Source organism: Sylvia atricapilla, chromosome 30 (assembly GCF_009819655.1).
Source record: "Sylvia atricapilla isolate bSylAtr1 chromosome 30, bSylAtr1.pri, whole genome shotgun sequence".
NCBI classification, from domain to species: Eukaryota; Metazoa; Chordata; class Aves; order Passeriformes; family Sylviidae; genus Sylvia; species Sylvia atricapilla.
In genome coordinates this window covers 301,177-322,367 of record NC_089169.1, presented here as the reverse complement: position 1 = coordinate 322,367, position 21,191 = coordinate 301,177, and the positions used below count along the sequence as shown (strand labels likewise).

The 21,191-nt window shown below is 49.5% G+C and overlaps 1 protein-coding gene across 2 annotated transcripts; it reads right to left on the bottom strand.

Moving 5' to 3' along the window:
- Positions 1-755: 755 nt before the first annotated feature.
- Positions 756-13,628, bottom strand: ADAR (adenosine deaminase RNA specific). 2 transcript variants are annotated; one of them, XM_066337962.1, is made up of 15 exons: positions 12,716-13,628; positions 9,944-11,470; positions 8,512-8,698; positions 8,284-8,429; positions 7,728-7,869; positions 7,364-7,569; positions 6,995-7,151; positions 5,831-6,002; positions 5,158-5,251; positions 3,697-3,825; positions 3,453-3,586; positions 2,842-3,024; positions 2,290-2,402; positions 1,718-1,845; positions 756-1,400 (listed from the first exon to the last, which is right to left on the bottom strand). In XM_066337962.1, exons 1-15 carry the CDS (start codon positions 12,724-12,726, stop codon positions 1,160-1,162), a joined length of 3,570 nt encoding a protein of 1,189 aa, XP_066194059.1. In that variant the 5' UTR covers positions 12,727-13,628; the 3' UTR covers positions 756-1,159. The 2 variants fall into 2 exon arrangements, with proteins under 2 accessions (XP_066194059.1, XP_066194060.1); XM_066337963.1 differs by lacking the exon at positions 1,718-1,845 and having other exon boundaries at positions 12,716-12,784.
- Between the last annotated feature and the right edge of the window lie 7,563 nt (positions 13,629-21,191).

The following is a 21,191-nucleotide window of genomic DNA, read 5'->3' as shown; positions in this document are numbered from 1 at the left end:
CGTGGGCAGCTCCAGGCAGGGTGAACCTGTGTCAGCTGGACTTTCAGCAAATCGTGACCCTGCTTGCCCCAGCCTGGCTGCCTCCAACTGTCCTGTGGAGATCCACAGCCAGAGTGGTCTTGCTCCAGTCTTTGCTTGCTAACAGGTCTTGGGTCTCTGTCTCATGTGAGACAGAGAGCTCTCATCCCAGATAAAGCCAGCACTTGCTTTGCACAACAAAGGGCTGCTTCAACAACATCCAACTTGCCGTTTGATGACAACAGCATTGCTACTTCTCACCTTCCACTAGGATCTCTGGTATGTGGTTCAGCTCAGACACAGGACAAGGGCCTGAAAGCCACCGCTGGTGTCCAGAGACAAGACACCCCATCCTAGAGCTAGCAATGACGGAAGGAGCTGGGAGGGCTCTGCCCCAGCCATTTCAGAGTCAGTTCAAGCCCTCAAGGGCTCAGTTCTGCCTAATGAGCCCTGTGATTGAGGCAAGGGACTCAATTACAAACTCCACCTGGCTACCTTCATCATTTAGCAAATACTAACTCATCTGTCCCTCTCCACACTCCACCACAGGCCCCTCTTCATCTAAGTGGGAATTAACACCCCCATGCCCAACAATACTGAAACTTTCTTTTTTGTTATTAATGCAGAATGTTATGCTGGTCCTATGGCCGCACCTTGCAGAGGTCAGACCCATGTCCCATTTTGGCTGGGCTGCCAGTCATCTTCCAACAGAGACACAGAAAATCAGTAAAACAGCCTGATTTTTTCTTTTTTTTAATCTCAAAGGAGAAAATTTGCCTCAAATCCTGCCAGAGGGATTTGCAGTATATGGCCCAAAGGTTTCAAGCTCACAGTCCTGAAAATTCCTCTGGTTTCGCCTACATTCTTTAAAAAACAAAAAAGGGGGAACAAAACTATAAAAAAGCATATGGGCACTGAGCCTGCCCTTGCTTAAAAAACAAGGAGAATCATTTACGTGCACACTTTAAAAATGCAGGTCTGAGTGACAAGGACAAGGCAGCCGAGCCTATGAGGAAACTGCTGCACAGTTCCGATTCCACTCCAAAAATGTGGTGAAAGAAGGATGAGCACAGCTATACATACGCCTGTGCTATACATACGCCTGTGCACATTCACTCCCCACTCCTTGCAGAGAGCTTCCTTATGCATCAAGGACAGAGAAATTTTCTTCTTCTTGGGGTTTGCGGATCCAGCTGCCATAGCCCAGCTCTTCCAGCGTGCTGAAGAAGCACTGCTTGGCTGCCTGGTATGCTGTGGCTGCCTCCTTGGCATCCGAGTACACAGAGAAGCTCAGCAGGTCTTTGCGGCTGTTCTTTGCACAGAGCTGCTGGAACAGGGTGAACATTTTCCTCTTGGACACACGAGACACCTTCAGCTTCAGACTGAGAAGGAAGACAATGGCAACAGTGAGGGATGGGACACTGAGAAGAGCCAAGAGGAGCAGGGGGCTCAGATAAAATCCCATGAAGGAGGAGCTCTGGGCTTGGCAGGCCTCTGCCCCAGGCTGGCCAACATTTAGTTTTCCTTCAGGCAAACTTCCTTCAGGAGTGCTTGCTTATGTCTGTTTGAAATTCCTCTGCCCAACTCTCCCCATGTGTAGGGTGCTGTAACAGTGCAGAGTGTACTCCCCACCTCAGACCTGCCCTCCTTCCCCCAGACAGTGTCAGGAAAAGACAGTGTCAGGAAAGGCTCTCCTTACCCATCTACTTTCCCTTTGGTGCCATCCAAGACTTCAACTTCGCTTTCATCAGCAAGACACCAATTCACCGATGACTCCTTTGTCTTGCCCGTCTGCCTTGCAGAGTCATACACGCTGACTCGCCCAACCTGCACAAGAGGGTTCCTTAACCTCATCCTGCTGCGTGACTCTCCTCCCCCTTTCATTTCTCACAGTTTTAGCTTATCGCAAACTTTCCAGAGCCACAAGGGTAATATTCTTATGGAGTTGAAGGCTAGAGAGGCAACTTTAGTGTCCTTTTTTCCAGACCAAGACATTGCCAGTAACCCCCAAACTGTGCAGTGACACAAAGAGGGCAGGTTCTTGGGGATCTCCTGTGTAGGACCAGGAGCTAGACCTGATGAGACATTGTGGGTCCCTTCCAACGCAGGATATCCTTCGATTGTATGATTCTGTGTCTGGTCACTAATTCTTGCCCCTGGTTGGAGGGCAGCTGCATAACGACCCTCCCTGCAGAGTACCTCAGGGACCCCCAAACCCACAGGCAAAGGAATGGGGGTCAGAAAGATTAAGAGGTGCTATGGCTGCAGTACCTCAGGATGGTTAATGTGATATGGAGCCTGGAGCTTTTCCTTCAGTGTGTTCCCATCCCTCTCCATGCGGCAGCAGATGGCACGGGTCAAGTGACCCTGACTGTACAAGTAACCTGTGGAGACAGAGGAAAGGTGTTAGGAGACAGGATGGCACAGGTGATAGATTGGCCAAACCCCAATAACTGCAGCACTGCTCACTGGCTCCTGAAAGCTCACAGCATGTGGATCAGCATAGCTACATTTATCCTGGGTATGTAAGACAATGGTCTACAGACTGCAACATTTCGCACTGAAGACACAAACATGCGGTCTTTATCTCACTCTCCTAGATCACTTGTGCCTCCGAAAAATCCAGAACTGTGGAGAGATGCTGACTCTACCCACAGCCTAAAATACAGACTCCCTTTGCATTTTCAAACAGCTCTGCCAAGAAAGACATTTCAATCTGTTACTCCTATGCCCTCCACAAACAAACTTTGCTGTCACACTGAGGAATGAGACTAGTTGTCACTGCAGCCTAGTTTTACCCCAAAAAGACAGAGGTTTTCGCACCAAGTGTAACAGAACGGAGATAAACTGGCTCTAGGAAGTGTGACAGCAGTGCCCCTTGCAAGCCAAGTATATTCCAGCGTAAGATTTTGTCACTGCAGGACATGGTTCGCAATCGTTCCCCATGCTGGATGCCATCCCATGTGGGCACAATGTCACTCGACTCCACAGGAATGGTACCTTCCCCTGCATAAGAAAAGAAGAAAGATTTTCTATACAGTGTCAGATATTCAATAAATCAAAATCCCATCAGCAACTCCACAAGAAAGTTTTGGATACCTAGAGTGAACTTAAGAGTCTGACACCAGGTTCAGGGAAAAATCTGGCATTCATTATTGGGTACTGATGAGCAATTTTCAACATGGCTGAAGCAAAATAGAACTTTGCTTGAAACGCAGGACACAGACCTAGATATGAGCTTTGCATCAAACTTCACAAGCATGGCACTGCAACAGGCGGAGCTGGCAGGGGACTCTCTAAAACCTTTCATCTACCTCTTTTGCTTCAAATCCCATGACAGCACACAGAGAGGGGTAAGGAAACTCCGAAGCACCAGAAAGGCTCAGAGGTGAGGACTGAAGCCACCCTATTGTGCAGGGAGCGATTGCACTCACCATTCTCCACCTTGGTCCGCAGCTTGCCTTGTTTGGGGTTCTCAAAGAGAGGCTGGTGTTGGGGTAGTCCCATCTCATTTGCCTGATCACTGCAGGATTTATCAAAGAGTGCTCCATCCCCACACGGTGCTGTGCTAGAAAACAAACCCTCCCTGGTTAGCACTGACTGTAAAGGAAACAGCCAGGGCCAGTGGTGTGACAGTGCTGCTGATGCCAGTCATTCAACACCCACCCCCCCACAAACCTGACGTAGAGGTGAAAGGTAACACTGCTCTTTATTCTGAGTTTCTTTCTTCCTGCTTGTTCAAAAATGCTATCTTCTGCAGAGGAAGGATTAGACGGGTCATACTTCATCAGCTCACTGTAAAGAAACCTGAAAATAACACCATCCTGTCAAAAGGCTTCTCTGCTTCTCAGATAAGGAGTGCTTCAATTGACAGGCAGGGTCCCACATCAACCACTCCTGCCACATGGAAGAGAAGAGACTCTCAAGGATGGCTGGAAAGCCAACAAACAATGCTTAATGCACAAAAAGGGAAAAAAATCCAGCAGATTTTCTGCCAGGCATGCTTTTTTTACAAGCACTAGAAAAGCAGTATCCTGTCCAGGAAGCAGTGGGACGCACTGGCAGGAACAAAGAAGGAGCCTGGCTGAGTGCTGCTCACATGCATCCAATCCCAGTGTGAAGATTTCAAGGCTGTTAACCAGCACCTTTAGCCAGCAGCAAGTTTGCATTAAAAGTAAACAACCCTGCAGGCAGCTGAATTCAAGTGGCAGCAGAACGAGCCCATGATCTGTTTACATTGATGGGGTCTTTTATGGCTGCTTCTGGCCAGGGAAAACCCTGAAGTCTCCAACATTGTCTCAAGGACTAAAGAAAAACTGCAGCCTCCCGGACAGTCCTTGAGCAGAGCCTGTGCAGGGACTGATTTTGCAAGGTGAGGCAGAGCTCACTCTGCTGTGCCAGAGCAGCCACTGCAGTCAAGACTAACAGCTGAAACAGAGAGTAAGCAAGATGCAATCCTGATTCATCACTTCCCAGGGACCTGCCCTCAACACTTTCACTTGCTGAGGAATGCAGAGCACAGTGGCAGTGCACAAAGGCTTGAAAGAAGCAGCTGATTTTTTTTGTTCCATAACTGAAGGACAGACATTAACCAAGAATTCCAGCTTCATCTCACTTTAGGTTTCAAAAACTAAAAAGTGCCACAATGAATGTGAGGAGAGGGAGAGGGAGAGGAGAATTGTGTGGTTTAGTTGAGAAAACCTTTTCCAGCCTCTAAAAAAGAATTTCTGACTTTTCAAAGGAAACATAGGCAGTATGTTCTCCTGAATCCTACACTCAGATGCAGAAAGGCCAGGAGACCAAGCCTGCAGTGGCTTGCTGTGGCAGGAGCTGTGCTCAGGCTGGAGAGCACCCTGCACATCAGCCCAGCAGCTTCAGCAGGAGGCTTAATATTAATTACATCAGATGCAGCCCTTGGGCTTTTGGCAAGTCTCCCATTCAGTACTTATTTGGGCATCATTCAGGCATGACCCCTTCTTATCAGAAATAACTTCCCTCTGTTCAACAACACATGAGTAAACAGTGCCTGAGGAGCACAGCAAAGAACTAGGGGTGTGTTTCAGCTACACTCCTCCAGAGTGGGAGAGCAGCTCCTGGCAGGACCCCTTCCTTTTGCTTTTGAGCTTCACCTTTTCTCACCTCACAAAGCCTCTTCGAGAAATGATTTCTGCGTGACAGTCATTTACTGTCTCCCCCTTCAAGCTTAGCTCTTCTCCTTTCACACAGCGATTACCTGAAACAAACAAGCAAACAAAGGATTAAATAATAGGGCAGGTGTCAAACTCAAGATGGCTTCAGAGACAGAAGGGGGAAATCTTATTTCTTTGGGCTCTTGAGCAGCAGCAGTAGCTATTAAATCACTATCACAAGCAGTTAAGAAAATAAAGGGACACCACTTTAGGGACAGACAGACTGAAATTGCCGTGAGTTTTTGGGGACTGTATCTTCCCGAGGGCTTTTCAGCCCATCACTCCTGGTAGAAGCCTGGCAGCAAAGTAGGGAGGGAGATAAGGTATGTGCAGCTGTGAGAAACTGGGGGATCGTGTGCTGTAGTACATAAGGAACCCATGCTCTGATGCACAGAGCAGGGCGCAGCAATGCAAGCAAAGATTAAGAGCAATACAGCTGCAGGCACATCCGCTTTGTTCTCTCTCTCTCTAACCAGATCACTGATGACACCATGTGAGCCCTGGGAACGTTCTGTATCCTCTCTGAAGAAGCCTACAGCAACTGCCATTACTGAGCTGTGGCTGACAAAGAAATCTAGCACGGAAGTGAGAGCTCAGAGTGCACTGGAAGAAGCTGTTCATACCTGTTCCGATGCTGACCACCACTCCCAAGTCCTCATTTCCTTTCCGCATGATGATGGCAGCCAGGATCTTGCGCCCAAGCAGGCTGTGCTGGATGTGAGCAGTGAGGGTGTTGAAACGCTGGTGGCTCAGCATGGCCATCTGATCATGCAGGGTGCTGCCGCTCACAGGGAGCTGGGATGGGGACACAATAGCACAGGTATTGCACAGGTATAGCACAGGTATAGCAGATCATACAACACAGCTCAAGAATGAGTTAACCTGAAGCACAGCTTTCCAAGCAGAAGGCAGAACACAGAAAACTTTGAGCTTTGGGCAGTGCTGCGTCAAGGGGTGGGTGAAGTTCTTTTAGGTATTTCTGGAAAACCTCATTCAAGGCTTTGATTTCTGCTTTAGCCACATCAGAGACAGCAGCAAGCTGTCTTCCTGGCAGCAAATGACATGAGCTGAGGAATGGCCTCCTGAGAATGCCAGGGAAAACCCCAAGCAAGAAGGAAAAAAACCAATCTGCCTATTTCCAGAGACTCAGCCAAGGTGATCTGTTGGTGGCTTTGGAGGAATTCCTCCTTTGCCTGCCTGTGAGCAGAGAGCAGTCATTCCCAATGCAGACCAACTCACCTCCTCCAGCACTGCTGACTGACAAATCCTCCCTGATGGCTTTGCTATTTAGAGCCCCAGCTGCTGTGCCCAGTCGTGCTGCCTGGAATGGGGCTTTTCAGACATAACAACACTGTAAGTGTGATTTAAATCAGCCCAAGTTTGGGACAGTCATCCTGACACAACTAGGGCTTTGCATTTATCTAATGCATGAATTTTTTGAGCTGACACACAATTTTTAATGCAGCACAAAGAAATTTGGAAGAAGTAATAAAAAAGTCACATAATTAAAAATAAGCATGTTCCTGCTCTACCACAGGAACACATTTCAGTAGCTTGTGGAAGAATCTGATAATTATTTAGCTCTAAAGCAGAGGCCCATAGGATGGAAGGGTATGCCTATGCCCTGAGGAAACATCTAACCCACTTCAGGAAAACCATATCAGGTTATCAACAGCTGCAGAGAACAAAGGGATGACAGTTGATTCTGAAAGCATTATTCTGCTGGACTGAAAGGAGAAGGATAGGCAGGACTACAAACACAACCCCAGCTTTGGCAGAAGATTTACCTCAGTGATGCTCATCCCTTCCATGCGCTCAGTCTTCTCTGATTCCCCAATCAGGACTCGGAGCGCTGCATCGGCTGCCTCCTGCCTGCCCTGCTTTTTGTTGTGTGCAGTTACAGCTGGGAACCAGCGGCCTCCAACCTTTGCCTGATAGACAAACCTACAAAGAAACCAAGAAACCCATAGATTTCAGTTTGATTTTTACATTCTCTAAGTGGAGAGAGGAGGCAATCAGAGGGACAAGATTTGGCAGAGGAAGCAGCTAGCTCTGCTGGCCATCTCAAAAGGCATCAGCAATTTTGAGCTTTCTGCCCCTCTCCTAGGACAACAGCAGCAGTGCAAAATCTCCTTCTGCCAGATGCCACTACTTACTTGGGGTCATGGGGAGGTCCTGACTGGTCAATGAGTTTGAACTCTGCAGCAAACCCATTGGAACGGGCATATTCCAGCAGGCCACTGACAGGATTGACATTAAGATATTTGATGAGCTCCCCAACACCCTTCGTTTTCACCACCTTGGATTCATCTGGAGTGGCAATATTGTGCATGGACTGGTTACTGTGGGGCTTCACAACAGGCTAGAGCAGAGTTAGACAGGAGAAGGCTGTTAAACACTGAGCAGTAGCAAACCTCTGCCCCACATGACCCTGTGGGGCGAAATCCAGCAGAACAGGAAATAAAATGAGGGGAACACCCAATTCAGAACACTTGGGTCTTATAAAGAAGCTCTTTATACCTGTTCAGGCAAGACATGGTGTACAGACTCTCCAGAAAGAATCTTCACAGCAACTTCTGCTGCCATTTGCTTTGCTCCCTTCTTGCTGTTTCCCACCACAGCAGGGAAAATTTGGTCACCCATTTTCACACAGTAGCTGAACCTGACAGGACATTATAGTATATGAACAGTGTTAACCATAGGTGTCAATCTGGTTATTATCCCCGTCTCACACTTCTGGGTAAATCCTTCTGGGTCATCTCCAATTTATCAGCAATTGAAATCTACTGTGATGGGCCTAAGCACTTCCAGTAGACTTCCTCCAGGCAGGGTACAGGACTGTAACCCACTCCTGCACTAGAAGAAGAAACAGCTTCCTTTCTCTGAGAAAGGGCATCACTTTGGGTCTCTTTCTGGAACTAGATGACTTGGATGAGCTACGCCCAGAATCCTTGGCCAAGAGGAGCACTCAGCTAGGTCAGTGACAAGTCCAGGAATGTGGGCAGCATGCTGAAGGGGAAGGACAGTGAAGAAAGCATTTCCACCCTCCCTCAAAGTTGGTAAGAAGATGCCATACCTAGGATCATGAGGTGGGCCTTCCTGAGAGAGCAGCTGGAATTCAATTATGTTCCCTGATTTTTGACCATACTCCATTAATGTGCTGATAGGGTGCTTCCCAGGAAGCAGGCTGAGGTGAGCTGCTGCGGATGACAGCTGCAAAGGCTACAGCAGGAAGATGGAGGAAATCAGTGTCAGACTCAACACTGTTTGAGCAGCCTTACAAAGTAAAGAAAACACGACTCACCAGTTCTGGTTCTGAGCTGTCAGAGGGAAACAGCTTATCACATTTCATTTCACCATGCCTTCCGTCCTCCACTTCACTCATCAAGACCTTCATTGCATTAGCTGCTGCCTCCTGCTTAGCCAATTTTTTGCTCCCTGCCTCTGCTGGTGGGAATTGGCGCCCATTAATTATTGCCTGGAACTTAAACCTTTGAAAGAGAAAACCAAAGGGGCATATTGAGAAGCAGAAGTGTGGTCCTCTCAGAGCAAGCAAGGCTGCTCTTGAAATTCAAAGGAGAAGAAACAGGCAGCTCCCAGCTGTGAGAGTAAACCCAGGCTGCCATGTGCAGAAGACAAAAATATCAAGGGTACCTGAGCAGTACTGCATCTGGGCTTTATTTCATTGAATTTCCAGAGCTGTTCACAACAGAGGAGCAGCTCCTTGTTTTGTTCTGAAGAAACAGGATGAATTGCCTTGTTCCACCACAGGTGCCAGAAACAGGTAATGGCTGCATGCAGGCAGCAGCTCTGTTGTGGCTCCTGCCCAGGAACAAGAAAGCCCAAAAGCAGCCTTCACTGTTTCATTTGGGGGTCACTCCTCTCTCTGGCTATCCAGCACATCCATCTCAGAAAGGTGCTGCCTCACATAAACCTCTTGCCTTTGTCATTTCTGCCTCTCCCATTCCTGTGAACGCTAACAAACAAGGTGATCTTCCATTCTCCAGCCCTGGAAATCTGCTTCCAAGGAAGAGTGGATTAAACCAGATCTGGAGAGGCATTACGGCACTGAATCCATTCAGATCCCATTTTAAAAAAATCCCAAATAACAAAATCCTGGGATTTCATCTTTAGAAATTACGCCAATTTTTTTGTCTAGCTGGTCTATTGACATATTCCAGTGTGGCACATATGGCAATTTTCACAGTCTTGCTGGTGCTCAGTAACAGCCATGATTCTGCAAGGGGAAGCAGGACTCCAGAGACTGACTTGGCCAACTGCAGTGTCATAGCACATGCTCAGCTCATAGAATCTGCTCTGACCTGCTAAAACACAGAAATGTCCAGAGTAGGGCCACCTTGTTTAAGTTAAGACACCTGCACCCAAACATTTTGTTATGGGCTCCCTTTACACCATTTCAAGGGTGAAAGCATCTTGAGAGGCAGCTTAGAAATACCAGTTTCCCCCTATATCAAATTGAAGGCAAGTAATTGAGATGGGACCTAGTGAAGAAATTAATCCCATCTTTGCTGCTCAGAATGAGGAATGGCAACACTGGGATACCTAGGGTCAAATTTTAGCCTTGTTTTATTTTTAAGCTGATACAAGGAATCAACTAGGCTAGTCCTTCCAAAATGAAAGAAACATTAATAGCAGGCCGATTCGGGACAGTTGAGTGGGTGAACTTAGTTGAAGTCAAACCATTTTATGGAAAAAGTGCTCAGACATTTTCTTACCGTGGTTCATGAGAGGGTCCATTCTGCTCTAGCATGATGAAATCACAGTGTTGGTATGTATACTGGGAATATTCAGTAAGCCCACTCACTGGGTTCTTCTCCTGACAAGCTATCAGTTTCTCTACACGTGTACATGGGAAAGCAGTTGTGAATGGGGCAGCATAACTGGGGGAAGACTGTGAATTCATGATGCATTCTGACTTAACAGGCTGCTTGTTGATAGCGTTCAGATTATCTGGGATATCATCTGTGATCCACTTGCTGTCTTCTGAGTTATCATAATTACTCAAACTGGAGAATTCAAGCTTACTGTCCTCAGATGCATCTGCTTCCGTGTCACCAACATTGCCCTGACCAGCTAGCCCCAAAGGCTGCAGCCCATTTTCTACACTTTCTTCTTTTGATGCCGTCACTTCTGGCAAAGCTGCAATCATCTCTGGAGGACATGGAGAGACAAAGGAAGAGGGAAGATCTGACTCAGGTGGTGTGGGATCTGCTATCTGCATTACTGTGCTGGCCTTGAGCCTCATCTGCATCTTCTCACGTTTCCTATTTGTCAGGGACCATCGTGGTGGTGCTGTGTTCTGCTTGTGGACATCTCCCAGCTTTTCCAGAGCACTGAGAAATGCATTAACATCCTTGGCTCTCGAAAACCCAATGCTTTTGGCAAGATTGAGTGCTGTTGTTTCCACCACACTGAACAAGTAGTTGCAGATTTTCTCCTTTGTCTCGGCCATCTCTGTGTCTCCTGGGCCAAGTGTGTGCCACTCTCTTCCTCTGCTCTCACAAGCTGGAGCTATGCAACTGGCACAGTGGTCAGTAGGGCTCCTTTCTCTCCCTGAGCTAGGGCTGGCAATTCTCCACAGCGGTGGTGTCTCTCCCCCTTTGTGCAACTTGCCTTCACTGAGGAGTTTATACAAAACACGGTTGACCTCTTTCTTTTTTGTTTTAAGTTTACGTGCCAGATCATTAGCCGTGCTAGTCCTCCCCTCCCCAAGCTGCCTGAGAACAGTCAGAATTTCTTGTTCATAGTCTCGCCCAGCAAGAGAAAGTCTTTGAAAATTCAGCCTCACAGTGTCAGAATCTCTCCTTGAGTTCTCCTGACAGTGGTACTGTGGAGACCAATACTGAGGCAAAGTCTCAACCCGCAGATGCTGGCTGGAGAACCTACACCCTCCAGCCCTGCCAGAGCTGGGCTGACGTCTGTCTGCAGGAGCCGGTGCCACAACCTGCCCTCCTCTTGTGCGCAACTCCTTGTGTGATCCTTGTTCCTTTAACACACAGACTTCAGCGTCCTGCTCTGTTAGGAACTGCTGGTGTGAAAAGGATTCCTGATTAGTTTCTCGTGGGGTACGAGGGTGGTTAAAAAGACCTCGGTTAGTGCTGGGGCAGTTATGATTTGACTGGGTAAGATACAAGCCTCTGCCTCGCCCAGTGCCTCTGATCATAGCGTACTCCTGGAACACACGTGGAAACCAGGCTGCTGATGAGCCAGGAGAGATGTCACTCACTCCACACTCTTCCACCCTGAAGAAAAAAAACACAGGAACTTAGAATATCTGTACACAACTACAAGATCCCAGAAATGCAGTTTAAACAGCTTCCCAGCTACTGAGGCATTTCAAACATCTTCTCCCTTGACAATTTTTTTCTACTTTTCTAGGAGTCCAAATTAGTCCTGTAAACACAAATGGCAAACTCTGGCTGCACAGCAGAGAACCAGCAGCCCCAAACTGCAGGTGCAGTTAAACACAAGAAATAGCTTTGACACAAGCAGCCCTGGGCTCCTGCTAGGTTTGATTCCAGCACAGGGCTGGAATCAGGATGCACTCCTGAAACACAGCAAGTTCCACTCCCTGGCCCCAAGGGAGAGAATAATCTCAGACCTACTTTGCAACCTGAGAAATAGGGGCATGAGGAAGTAAAGAAGTGCAAGGAGGTGAACTGGAGCAGCGCAAGGAGCTGGAGCAGCTTGCATAGCCTCACAAAACAGAGCTGCAACAGGCTTGCAATTATTTTCAGATTCATGGCCAAAACAGTCCGAAACCCCAAGTGTCTTTTCCTCCCTGGACACTGTGACCTGTAGAGGAAAAACATCACACGACAGGGGAATGAAAGGGGTAACATGCAGAGAAATTGGATAGTTGTGCCGCTGGCAACAGTATGACAGGTGTTTTTTTTAATTATAGCCCAAATTTCACTCTATCACACAAAGTCGTGCTGTTCCTCTAGGGTAGGTCATAAGACTAAACTATTAATATGCTTTTTCAAAGTAGGGAATCCAGCCCTGCATATTTTAATTTTCTGGTAACACTTGCTGCGAAACTGAGAGGATAAAGACAAGGAACAATACACACACTGCCGAGTTCCTGCTCCTCCGTGACCTCCTTAGGACACCTATTGTCACTAAGATAGTTTTTCCGATGCAAGTCTCATCTTTATAAAGCTCCCCATCTCCACCAAACACCTAAAGGCAAACTTGAATTTCACTTTCACTGAACAACTGCACTTGGCTACCACCACCGGGACTTATTTTTACAACACACATGAGGAGGCTGAGTGCAGCGCGACAGGTTCCCACCTTCCCAGCTGGGGGAAGTCCCGCTGCCGCCCCCTGCTCAGTGACCCCGTTTTACAAATGCTCCCCGAGCCAAGGGCAGGGCAGAAATAGGAAGAGGGTGGGTTTTTTTGGGGAAAAACAAACAAACAAACACCCAACAAACAACAACAACAAAACAAAAAACCACAAAAACCCCACAAAAACGCTCTTACCTCAGTCTCATCCGTACGCCAAATTATTCTATGAGAAAATACAGGGGAAAAAAACAAAACAAAACAAAAAACCCGCGGAAGGAGTCGCGGGGAGCGGTACCGAGCAGCCGCCAAGATGGCTGCGAGCTCCGTTTCAGTTTCGTTTCCCACAGCAGCCACTCCGCCCCGCCCAGGGAGCTAGCAGCGGGGGCTGGCTGGGTTTCGGCCTTTCCCAGACAGGCTCTCGGTTTTGGGAGCGGATCATCAGGTTCCTTACCAGTGGCGGAACCCGGGGCGGGAAAGCGAACCCAGTAGGGCAGCTCCTTCCCCTGGTCCCTATGGTGATGCAGCCCCGTCACTCAAGAGTTGCCGCCGGGACGGGGTTCTGGTCCGCACGAGAGAAGAGGCTGCACTCCCGGCTTAGGGAGGGGCTGCGGGAACATCTGTCACCTGCAGCTACATCCCCAAAGGAGACACAGGGACCACAGCAGGACGACTACCACCCGCACCCATGTCAAACCACGTTCCCGGGCCTGCGCAGCCACGGCGGCAGTGAGGGCACCGCGAGAACGAGGGGCTCGCCCGCACGAGGCCCCCCAGGTCCGGAGGGCACTGTACGAGAGGGCACTATAAGGGAGGGCGGGCTGGCATATAGGGCGGCGATCCCCGAAAGCCGGGAATCGAGGGTTTTATTCTACGCGTTCCGCCCTAGGGAACCCGGCCCCAACAGGGACCTTGGGGAGCCAGGGCACGGTCACGCCGCATTCCTGCGCTGGTGGCCGCACCACGGCTTGTGCGGCCCTAGCCCACCGCGTCACCGGGTCCGGTGGCCGCTGCAGGACACGCGGGCCTGGAAGGATCCACGAAGGGCCGTGGGGGCCCGAACCCAGCCAACAGCCGCCCCCTCCCTGCGCCGCTTTACCTCGCCGCTGTCGCCGCTGCCGGCGCACGCTGATGACGCACGCGAGACCAAAGCGCCTACGCAGAGAGCTGCGCGGCAGCCATCTTTCCTTGGGGCAAAACGGCGCCTTTGGTGCGGGCGGCTCATGGCTGTGCCGCTGCCGCGGGCCCGGCCGGGTTCGGCTCGCCCGCTGCTCTGCGGGAGAGGCAGCACAACCGCCCAATGCGCCGGCTGAAAGGCAGCACCACTCCCGCTGTGTCCCGAGACATCACCCGCCGCACCGGGAGCGGTCGCCTGAGGCGGCGGCGCGCATAGGTGCTACTGCCCACACGTCTGAGATGGCGTTTCCCCCATCCCCCTGGGCCGGCGCGTGCGCCCTGCTTGTTGTCACACGTCCGTGTCGTCCCTGGGCCGTGCCGCGGTGTCTTCAAGAGTAGGGGGCTTCTCCCCTCCTCCATGGGTCCCCCATGACCCGTGGGCCACTCATTTCCTATGGGCTCTGTCTGTGGTGGGGCTCTGCTGTGCCCTGTGGGGGGCCCCCTTCTCCCTTGGAGCTTCCTTATCCCCCTGTGCCCCTCACCATGATCTCTAGCGGGGCTCTTTTTCCACAGGCTTCCCACCTGCTGTGGGACTCTCCTCACTCCCATTTTAATCTATTATTTTAATGCCAGAGGTGCAGCAAGTCACATCCCGAGGTTCTTTCCAGGCAAATGTAGACATTCTCCTCCCTAACCCCAAACGAGGCGCATCCCCCGCTGCCGGTGGATCCTCCCTTAGGGGGCAAACACCATCCGGATCGTGTGAGTTACGAAACTACTATCAGAGAACAGATTGTTTCTGTCTGCTGCTCCACTGCGCGTGCCAAATAGCCTTATGTCATTTATCGTCTGGCACAGGGATCCGAGTGCGTGCTGTCCGGGAGCTGCACCGGCACTGCCGGGTTTGTACAGCTTGGAGGCTGTCAGCGTCTGGGAGCAGCACCTGTTGGGCAGTGGGCACTGTGGTATTTATACCTGTGGGTATGAATCATAACCAAAAGGTTATTTAGCTATCTAGATGCATGTATGGACCAGCTGTGGGGTTGGGGTTTTGTTCCAGGCAACAAGTGACAGAACAAGAGGAGGTGGCCTCAGGTTGCACGAGGGCAGGTTTAGATTGGATGTTAGGAGTTATTTCTTCATGGGACGGGTGGTCAGGCACTGGAAGAGCCTGTCCATGCCATTGGTGAAGTCATCACCCGTGAAAGTGTTCAAAAATGGAGTGGATGTGGCACTTGGGGATGTTGGTTAGTGGTGACCTTGGCAGTGATGGGGAATCAGTAGCTGGAATCAGTGATTTTAGAGGGCTTTTCCAGTCTCAACAAATCTGCAATTCGATAATTCTGCGGCTGTGGTACAGCCGGTGAGCAACTATCATACCCAGGACCATCATGTGGGAGTTCCCAGACCCTCGTCTGCCAGGGTGGTGAGTGTGGAGGGAGCTGGGAGGGACAGGCATGGGTTTTGGATGAATTTTACGGGTCCATCTGCCTACATTTGTCTATGAATGGGCAAAACATACAAAGACAAGCTCCTCAGAGCACCCTGGTCATCACCAGCAGCTCCATGTGTCCCAGTGGAGTAGTAGCTGTGTGTGCCCTCAGGTGGAAACCATATTCCCACCGTGGCCTCTTTCCTGCAGCTTTCCGAAGGCATTTCGATGAACCTGGAGTAGTGGCAGGGTGCAGAAATGGTGAGTCACACCCAGAATTGCCAGGCTCAGCTGCTGCTCATATTCAGTGAAGGTTGTGGATTGTTCAGGGTTTTGCATTTTTTTTTCCCAGATGATTTCTGGATTTAGCAATTTTGGAGCTTGTGTGTTGTAGTGTGGTTTTGGTATGGGTTTTGGTGGTGGGATTTTTTTTCTGTAATGGGGAGACTCCTTGCCTAAAAAAGAACCCTGCACGCTCACTGAAGTGGTCACATCTTTGTTCCTAGGAGGGTCTGGGAGGACAAAGACTCCTGCCTGGGATGAGGCTCATGGCAGACCATCGAACATGGGGGTCATAGTCCACATAAGCAGTGTCTCCCATTTACTTCACCGAACAACAAATTACTCCACAGCACACAGAATACAAAACTAGCAACTCCTCAATCTGTTGTGGGGGTTTTTTTGTTGTTGTTTTTTTGTTTTTGTTTTTGTTTTTCACTCTGTTTTAATTGCTGGTGATCACTCCCAAGCTTTGCTCCAGGCGCAGTGGATGTGATTCATCTTGGTTGCTGTGAAGATGGAATGGGAAGGTTCCAATGCCACTGTCTGCTGCCGTGGTGTGACATAGGCTGCTTATGAAATCATGTGTTGCTGGCATTGTTGGGCCATGTATTGTTTAGAATAGCAACACCCGAAACCTGACAAACAGGCACTTCATCCATACAAGCTCATTCTCCTTTCTTCTTTATGGAAAGTTGGCAGACTCCCAATCTGTTTCCGTAGGAATGGGCTGGGAGTCCAGGAGACTTCCAGCTGCTGAAGTCCCAGCATTAACACAAACATGGCATCTGCTTGGCCATGACAGAAGCTCCTGCATCCTCTGGAGATTGCAGTCATAGGAAAATGAGTCAATTTGTGGTGGAGATAAGGAGCTGATAACCAGCTTACCTGGGGCTGCCTGGCTGATTTTGGTGGAGGGTGGAAAAAAGCTCCATTACTTGCTCTTGGATGCTGGTCCTCATCCTGCTCCCCCACTTCTTTGGGGTCTGCCCCAAACCTCCCGCTTTCCCCGGGCTGATCAGAGGCTTCTCCGCAGGATGGCCGCCTTCACTAAACCTCCAGTGTCAGCTGGAGATGCCTCAGGTGTCTGCTTTGGCTTGCTTCCCTCTTATGAAATGAAAAGAGAGGAAATAAATTGTGGCACAGCTCCCCCTCCTGACTTTCTGTTCGGATGCCAGGTCTCAGCTCAGGTTATTGTTCTGCAGAATTTCATTTTAAACTCCTTTATTAGACAGTCTAAAATATCACTTACTTGCTCTTGCAGACAGCCTGTTCCTACATGAGAGATATGCATTTCTTAATCAGCTAGTGGTGATTTCTAAGGGAAGGCAGCCCTGGGAGTGGTGCTTTATCACCTGCCGTGCTGATGTTTGATCCCCTCTGCCCCAGGGCCAAGCTGTGCTCTCACACTACTGGTAAGAGGTGCAATTAGAGTTTGGCCTCCTTGCAGAAGGGCTCATCAAACACTCCAGGCCCCTCATATGTGAAGTGAGGAACTGGGCTGAGCTGGTTCTCATGTCCTTCCAAGTGTTTCACTTTCTCCAGTCTGGCTGCAGATGTACAGCTGGAAACCAACATGGAAAATCTTTATATTCCAGAGCATAAGTTCCCCTAGAAGGAAAAAAATGCTTTATTTCCTTCCAATGGATTTTTATGGTAGCTATAAACAAGGAACAGGTAATGCATGGGAGATGCTGCCCCATTCCGAGCCTCCTGCCTCCTGCCTGGTATGGGCACCAGAGCAAGGAGCTGCTTCCCAGAAAGAAACTTCTCCACCTGCTTTGCTCTCTATTGCTCCCAACAGACAAGTTCCCAGCTGGGGAAGCAGCAGAGCTATCCAAGGAATTGTGCAAGCTTTTGTCTTGCTGCTCAGTGTAGGAGTGAACCTGAGCTTTGGTACAGCTCCAGCAGCTGCCATGTCTGTGGTCTTAAGACATCAAGCAGGAATTACTCATCTTGAGAGCTCCCAGTGAGGATCAGATGGGAAGGGGGACTCCTGACACCTCTGTCTATGTGATACTCATCCCCCTCAGGCATCAGTGTGCTCCAGGGAGGGACAGTATGCTCCCATGACTCAAAGCTGCAGTGGAGCCCAGCAGTGAGAAGTAGGTGGGCCTGGCACATCTGCAGCAGAAGCCAGTGCACTGACTCCTATAGCAGTGGTGGGAAAGCAGCAGGGTGGGCTGCAGTGGTGGGAAGCAGCATGGTTTTATTCTGTCTGGTACAAAAGGTACCCTTGAAAGAAGGCAGAAGGTAGACTGTGGCTCAGCCACCTGTATGGCAGGATGTGCTACCTGAGCATGGCCTTCACTTTGAGTTCTTGGATGCTTAGGGGCTCTTTTCATGTGGTTTTAGAGCCATCACAACATGTGTGGCCAAACGCCCCCTGGGCCCCTTGCGGTCCTCCCTCCCAGTATCATGATGGCCAGGGGGTCCTTCAGCTTGGAAAGAACTGTGGGAAGCCTGGTCATTGAAATCATGCTTCAGATGTCAGTCTCTCTTTGGCATGGCTCCAGTCTGGTCAGCCTCTCCCATACAAAGGTCTTGACTCAGGTGATGGCTAAAAGCATTGCTGTAGGAGGTCAGATGGGGAGCCTAGACAGACCGTGAACCATCCAGCTTGTTCTTGGAGGGGGACTAGTGAGGAGAAAGGAGCTCCTTTCACTGCTCTTAGCACATCTGATGTGGTGGTTTCCAGAGAGTCAATCAGCTGAATTAATAAATCTTTCCTAAAGCCAGAATTCAAAGATCTTCCTGGTACCTCAGCTGACATGGCATTAATACTCCCTTTTGTGACCTTTACATCACCATCTAAGCCCAGGCTCTCCTTTTTGCCCTTTCATCTTTAATATTAAATCTGATTTATCTGCAAGAGGGCTTTATCATGTGCTCAGAAGAATCGAAAGGATTTCACAAATCCATCCCTGAGGCAGAACCATAGGTGGGAAAAACATTTACTTGAAGAAAAAAGCACTGACCTGAGGGTAAAAGCACATGCACCCTTGCCACTTATCACCACTCCAGTGCCTGATTTTTGCCTGAGTTGCTTGAGGTACTTGCTGACTCTCCCTTTTTCTTGAAGCTCAGTGCTCAACAAACTCCAGGGGCTAACCAAGGCAGCAGCCGCTGCTCTCCACTCCTCTTGATTTATGTGCTGTTGAGCACAGAGAGATTGTAATGGACCATCTCACAGGGAAAAGCCTGGCACAGCTGGGTCTCCAAAGGATTTCCTTGCATGTAGGACTCCTTTGTGCCTCCCATGAGATCCCATTACACCTCTTTCACTGCTTTTTCTTTAATTGCTGCAGATAATTTTCTTTTCCATGCAGCACAAACTGACTGCTGATGGAGTCAGTGCCATGTGCTGATGGAGACACAGGAGGGTGGGCTGGAGGAAGTAATGGATGGCAGAGGAGATGCCAGTTGCAGATCACAGGGACATGTACAGCACTGTAATTGGTTGGCTTGCACAGATTTCCTCCCAAATAGCATTTTTTAATGTAAAAGAAAGCAAAAAACTGGAACATCTTGCTTCATTCATGGCTTCCCTGGAGGCAGCAGCAGCATGTTAAGGAAAAAAGAGGAGGAGGAGGAAAAAATAGTCAGAAGCACCAGGTGGCTGAATATCTTGCAGCCTAATTGATTAGTCTTTAATTAAAACAAAACCTGTTGCACTTAACCAGCATTCGGTGCCAGCTTTGGAGAAGGCAGCATCTTACCTGGCCCTTTACCAGCACAGCTTGGCATGGAGGGAGGAGAGGAACCTCAGAGAACCATGGAAAGCTGACAGTGCCTCTTCCACACCTGGGATCAGGGCAAACTCCAGCTCCTACAACTTTCTTCAAGGCAGCAAGAGCAGGATGAAGGAGAGCCAACCATATCAGTGTCTGTTGCACACTGAGCTGCAGCAAGGGACTTGGCAGGGATTAACTGGAGTAAATGAGACTTCACAGGGATTTCTGTGCCTGACCTCACTTGGGAACTGCTCACTGCTTCTCCCACAAATCTAGTTATTTTTAAAATGGGAAAGAGCTCAGCTTCATTTGCAGTGAAATGACTTCTCTGCGTTTTTCCTCTTCAGTTTTGAATGGATGTCCAAAACCTTGCATGGGTTGTGGGCCCCCCCACCTGCAGGGCTGTGTCTAGCTCTGAGGCCCCAACATAAGGACATGGAGCTGCTGGAGAGATTCCAGAAGAAGCCACGAAGATAATTCCATTGCTGGAGCACCTCTGCATTGGAGATGTGCTGGGAGTTCAGCCGGGAGAATAGAAGGTTCCAAGGAGACCTTAAAGGCCCCTCCAGTGCCTAAAGGAGCTCCAGGAGAGTTGGAAAGGGACTTTTGTCGGAGGTCTGGAGGTACAGGACAAGGTGGAATGGCTTCCCACTGCCAGAGGGCAGAGTCAGATGGGATGTTGGGAGGGAATTCTTCCCTGTGACGATGATAAGGCCCTGGCAGAGGCTGCCCCTGGATCCCTGGAAGTGTTCAAGGCCAGCTTGGAATGGGACTTGAAACTACCTGGTCTAGTGGAAGGTGTCCCTACCCATGGCAAAGCGTGGGACAAGATGAGTTTTAAGGTCTCTCCCAGATCAAACCAGTCTTCATGTGATTCCGTGAAAACAGGCTCTGCACTGGCTGGTACAGGTTAGGTGGCAATGTCAAACCTCATCCCCTGCAGCACCAGGTCACATCTCAAGTGCTTTTGGCAATGCCACCTTATGGTTTAAATTCTTTGGTCCTTGTGACATGTGCAAGGGTTTCACCTGGTGCAGGGTGGCTGTAGGGGCTTTCCTGTCCCCTCACAGCTTCTCCTCAGCAGACCCAGGAGCTGGACCCCGCTCCTGGCCCTGGGTTGCTAGTTCTGTTGAAATATCATAATGGATGAAGTCACAACTTGTCTGCAGGTTTTGTAGCAAAGCCCCCACTACCAACTGGCTTGTGATGGCTGCTGTTGTTCCAACACAGTGACTGCTCCCCAGCAGAAAACCCCAAATAATCATTTAAGTAGCAAAGTGTTTTTTTCCAGCCTGTCCTTGTTGAAAAACCTTTCTTATGGTGGGAGCACCAGGCCAGCAGTCTCTGGGAAGCTGAGATGACTTCTTCCATCCATTTAACATGTAAAGGGATATAAATGATATTAACACTAGCCTGGGCTCTCATCAGGCAGCTCCATCCTTTGTGGGTGCTCCCAGAAATTAGAGGGAGAGAAGAGGAAGCTGATAGGCAAATGCTGTGGCTGAGCAGGAAGCTCAGAGTGTAAAAAGCATCCTGCCAGCCTTACATAAAGCCCCAGCCCTGCTCTCTGCACTGGGCAGTGGACCTTGCAAAAGTGGCATTGTCACAGGCTCCAGCGGTTAACTAATCCCATTGGAATGGCCTGTAGCAAGAGCTGGGGCATCCCTCTCTGTGTTTATGAGGGCTCAGGAGCTGTTTTTGTGGTGCCAAGCTGTTTGGCTGATATTACCCACACTGCTTAGAAGGTACAATCTGGCCTGCAGACCTCACACTGCTGCATTGATAATTAACAGTAATGAATGAGCCCGTTGGTGCCAGAAGTACCAAGGCTGGGTAGATGAATTAGCAGCCTCAATGTTACCTTGGAAAATGAGTGCATCCAAGATGGAAATAGCTACAGGACAGGCCTCCACCTCATTTTATCTCTGCTGCAAGTGCAGGAGAGGGTTTCCTGAACGTTTTTCTTCTGGGGTTCAAGAGCTGGGGACCAGATCTGGGTTGCCCAGCTGGAAGTCATATCTCCTCCTCACTCAACACCCACCCCATCCCCTTGGAAGCAAAAGCTTCTCTGCAGGGAGTGAGACTCCCAGCTCCTGACTGGGGAAATACCAGC

Excerpts from the sequence above, each read along its gene's own strand:
- ADAR (XM_066337962.1), bottom strand. Across the intron at positions 3,025-3,452 it reads GCGGACCAAGGTGGAGAATG|GGGAAGGTACCATTCCTGTG; the intron begins GTGAGTGCAATC and ends TTTCTTATGCAG. Across the intron at positions 2,403-2,841 it reads TCTCCGTTCTGTTACACTTG|GTTACTTGTACAGTCAGGGT; the intron begins GTGCGAAAACCT and ends CTGTCTCCACAG.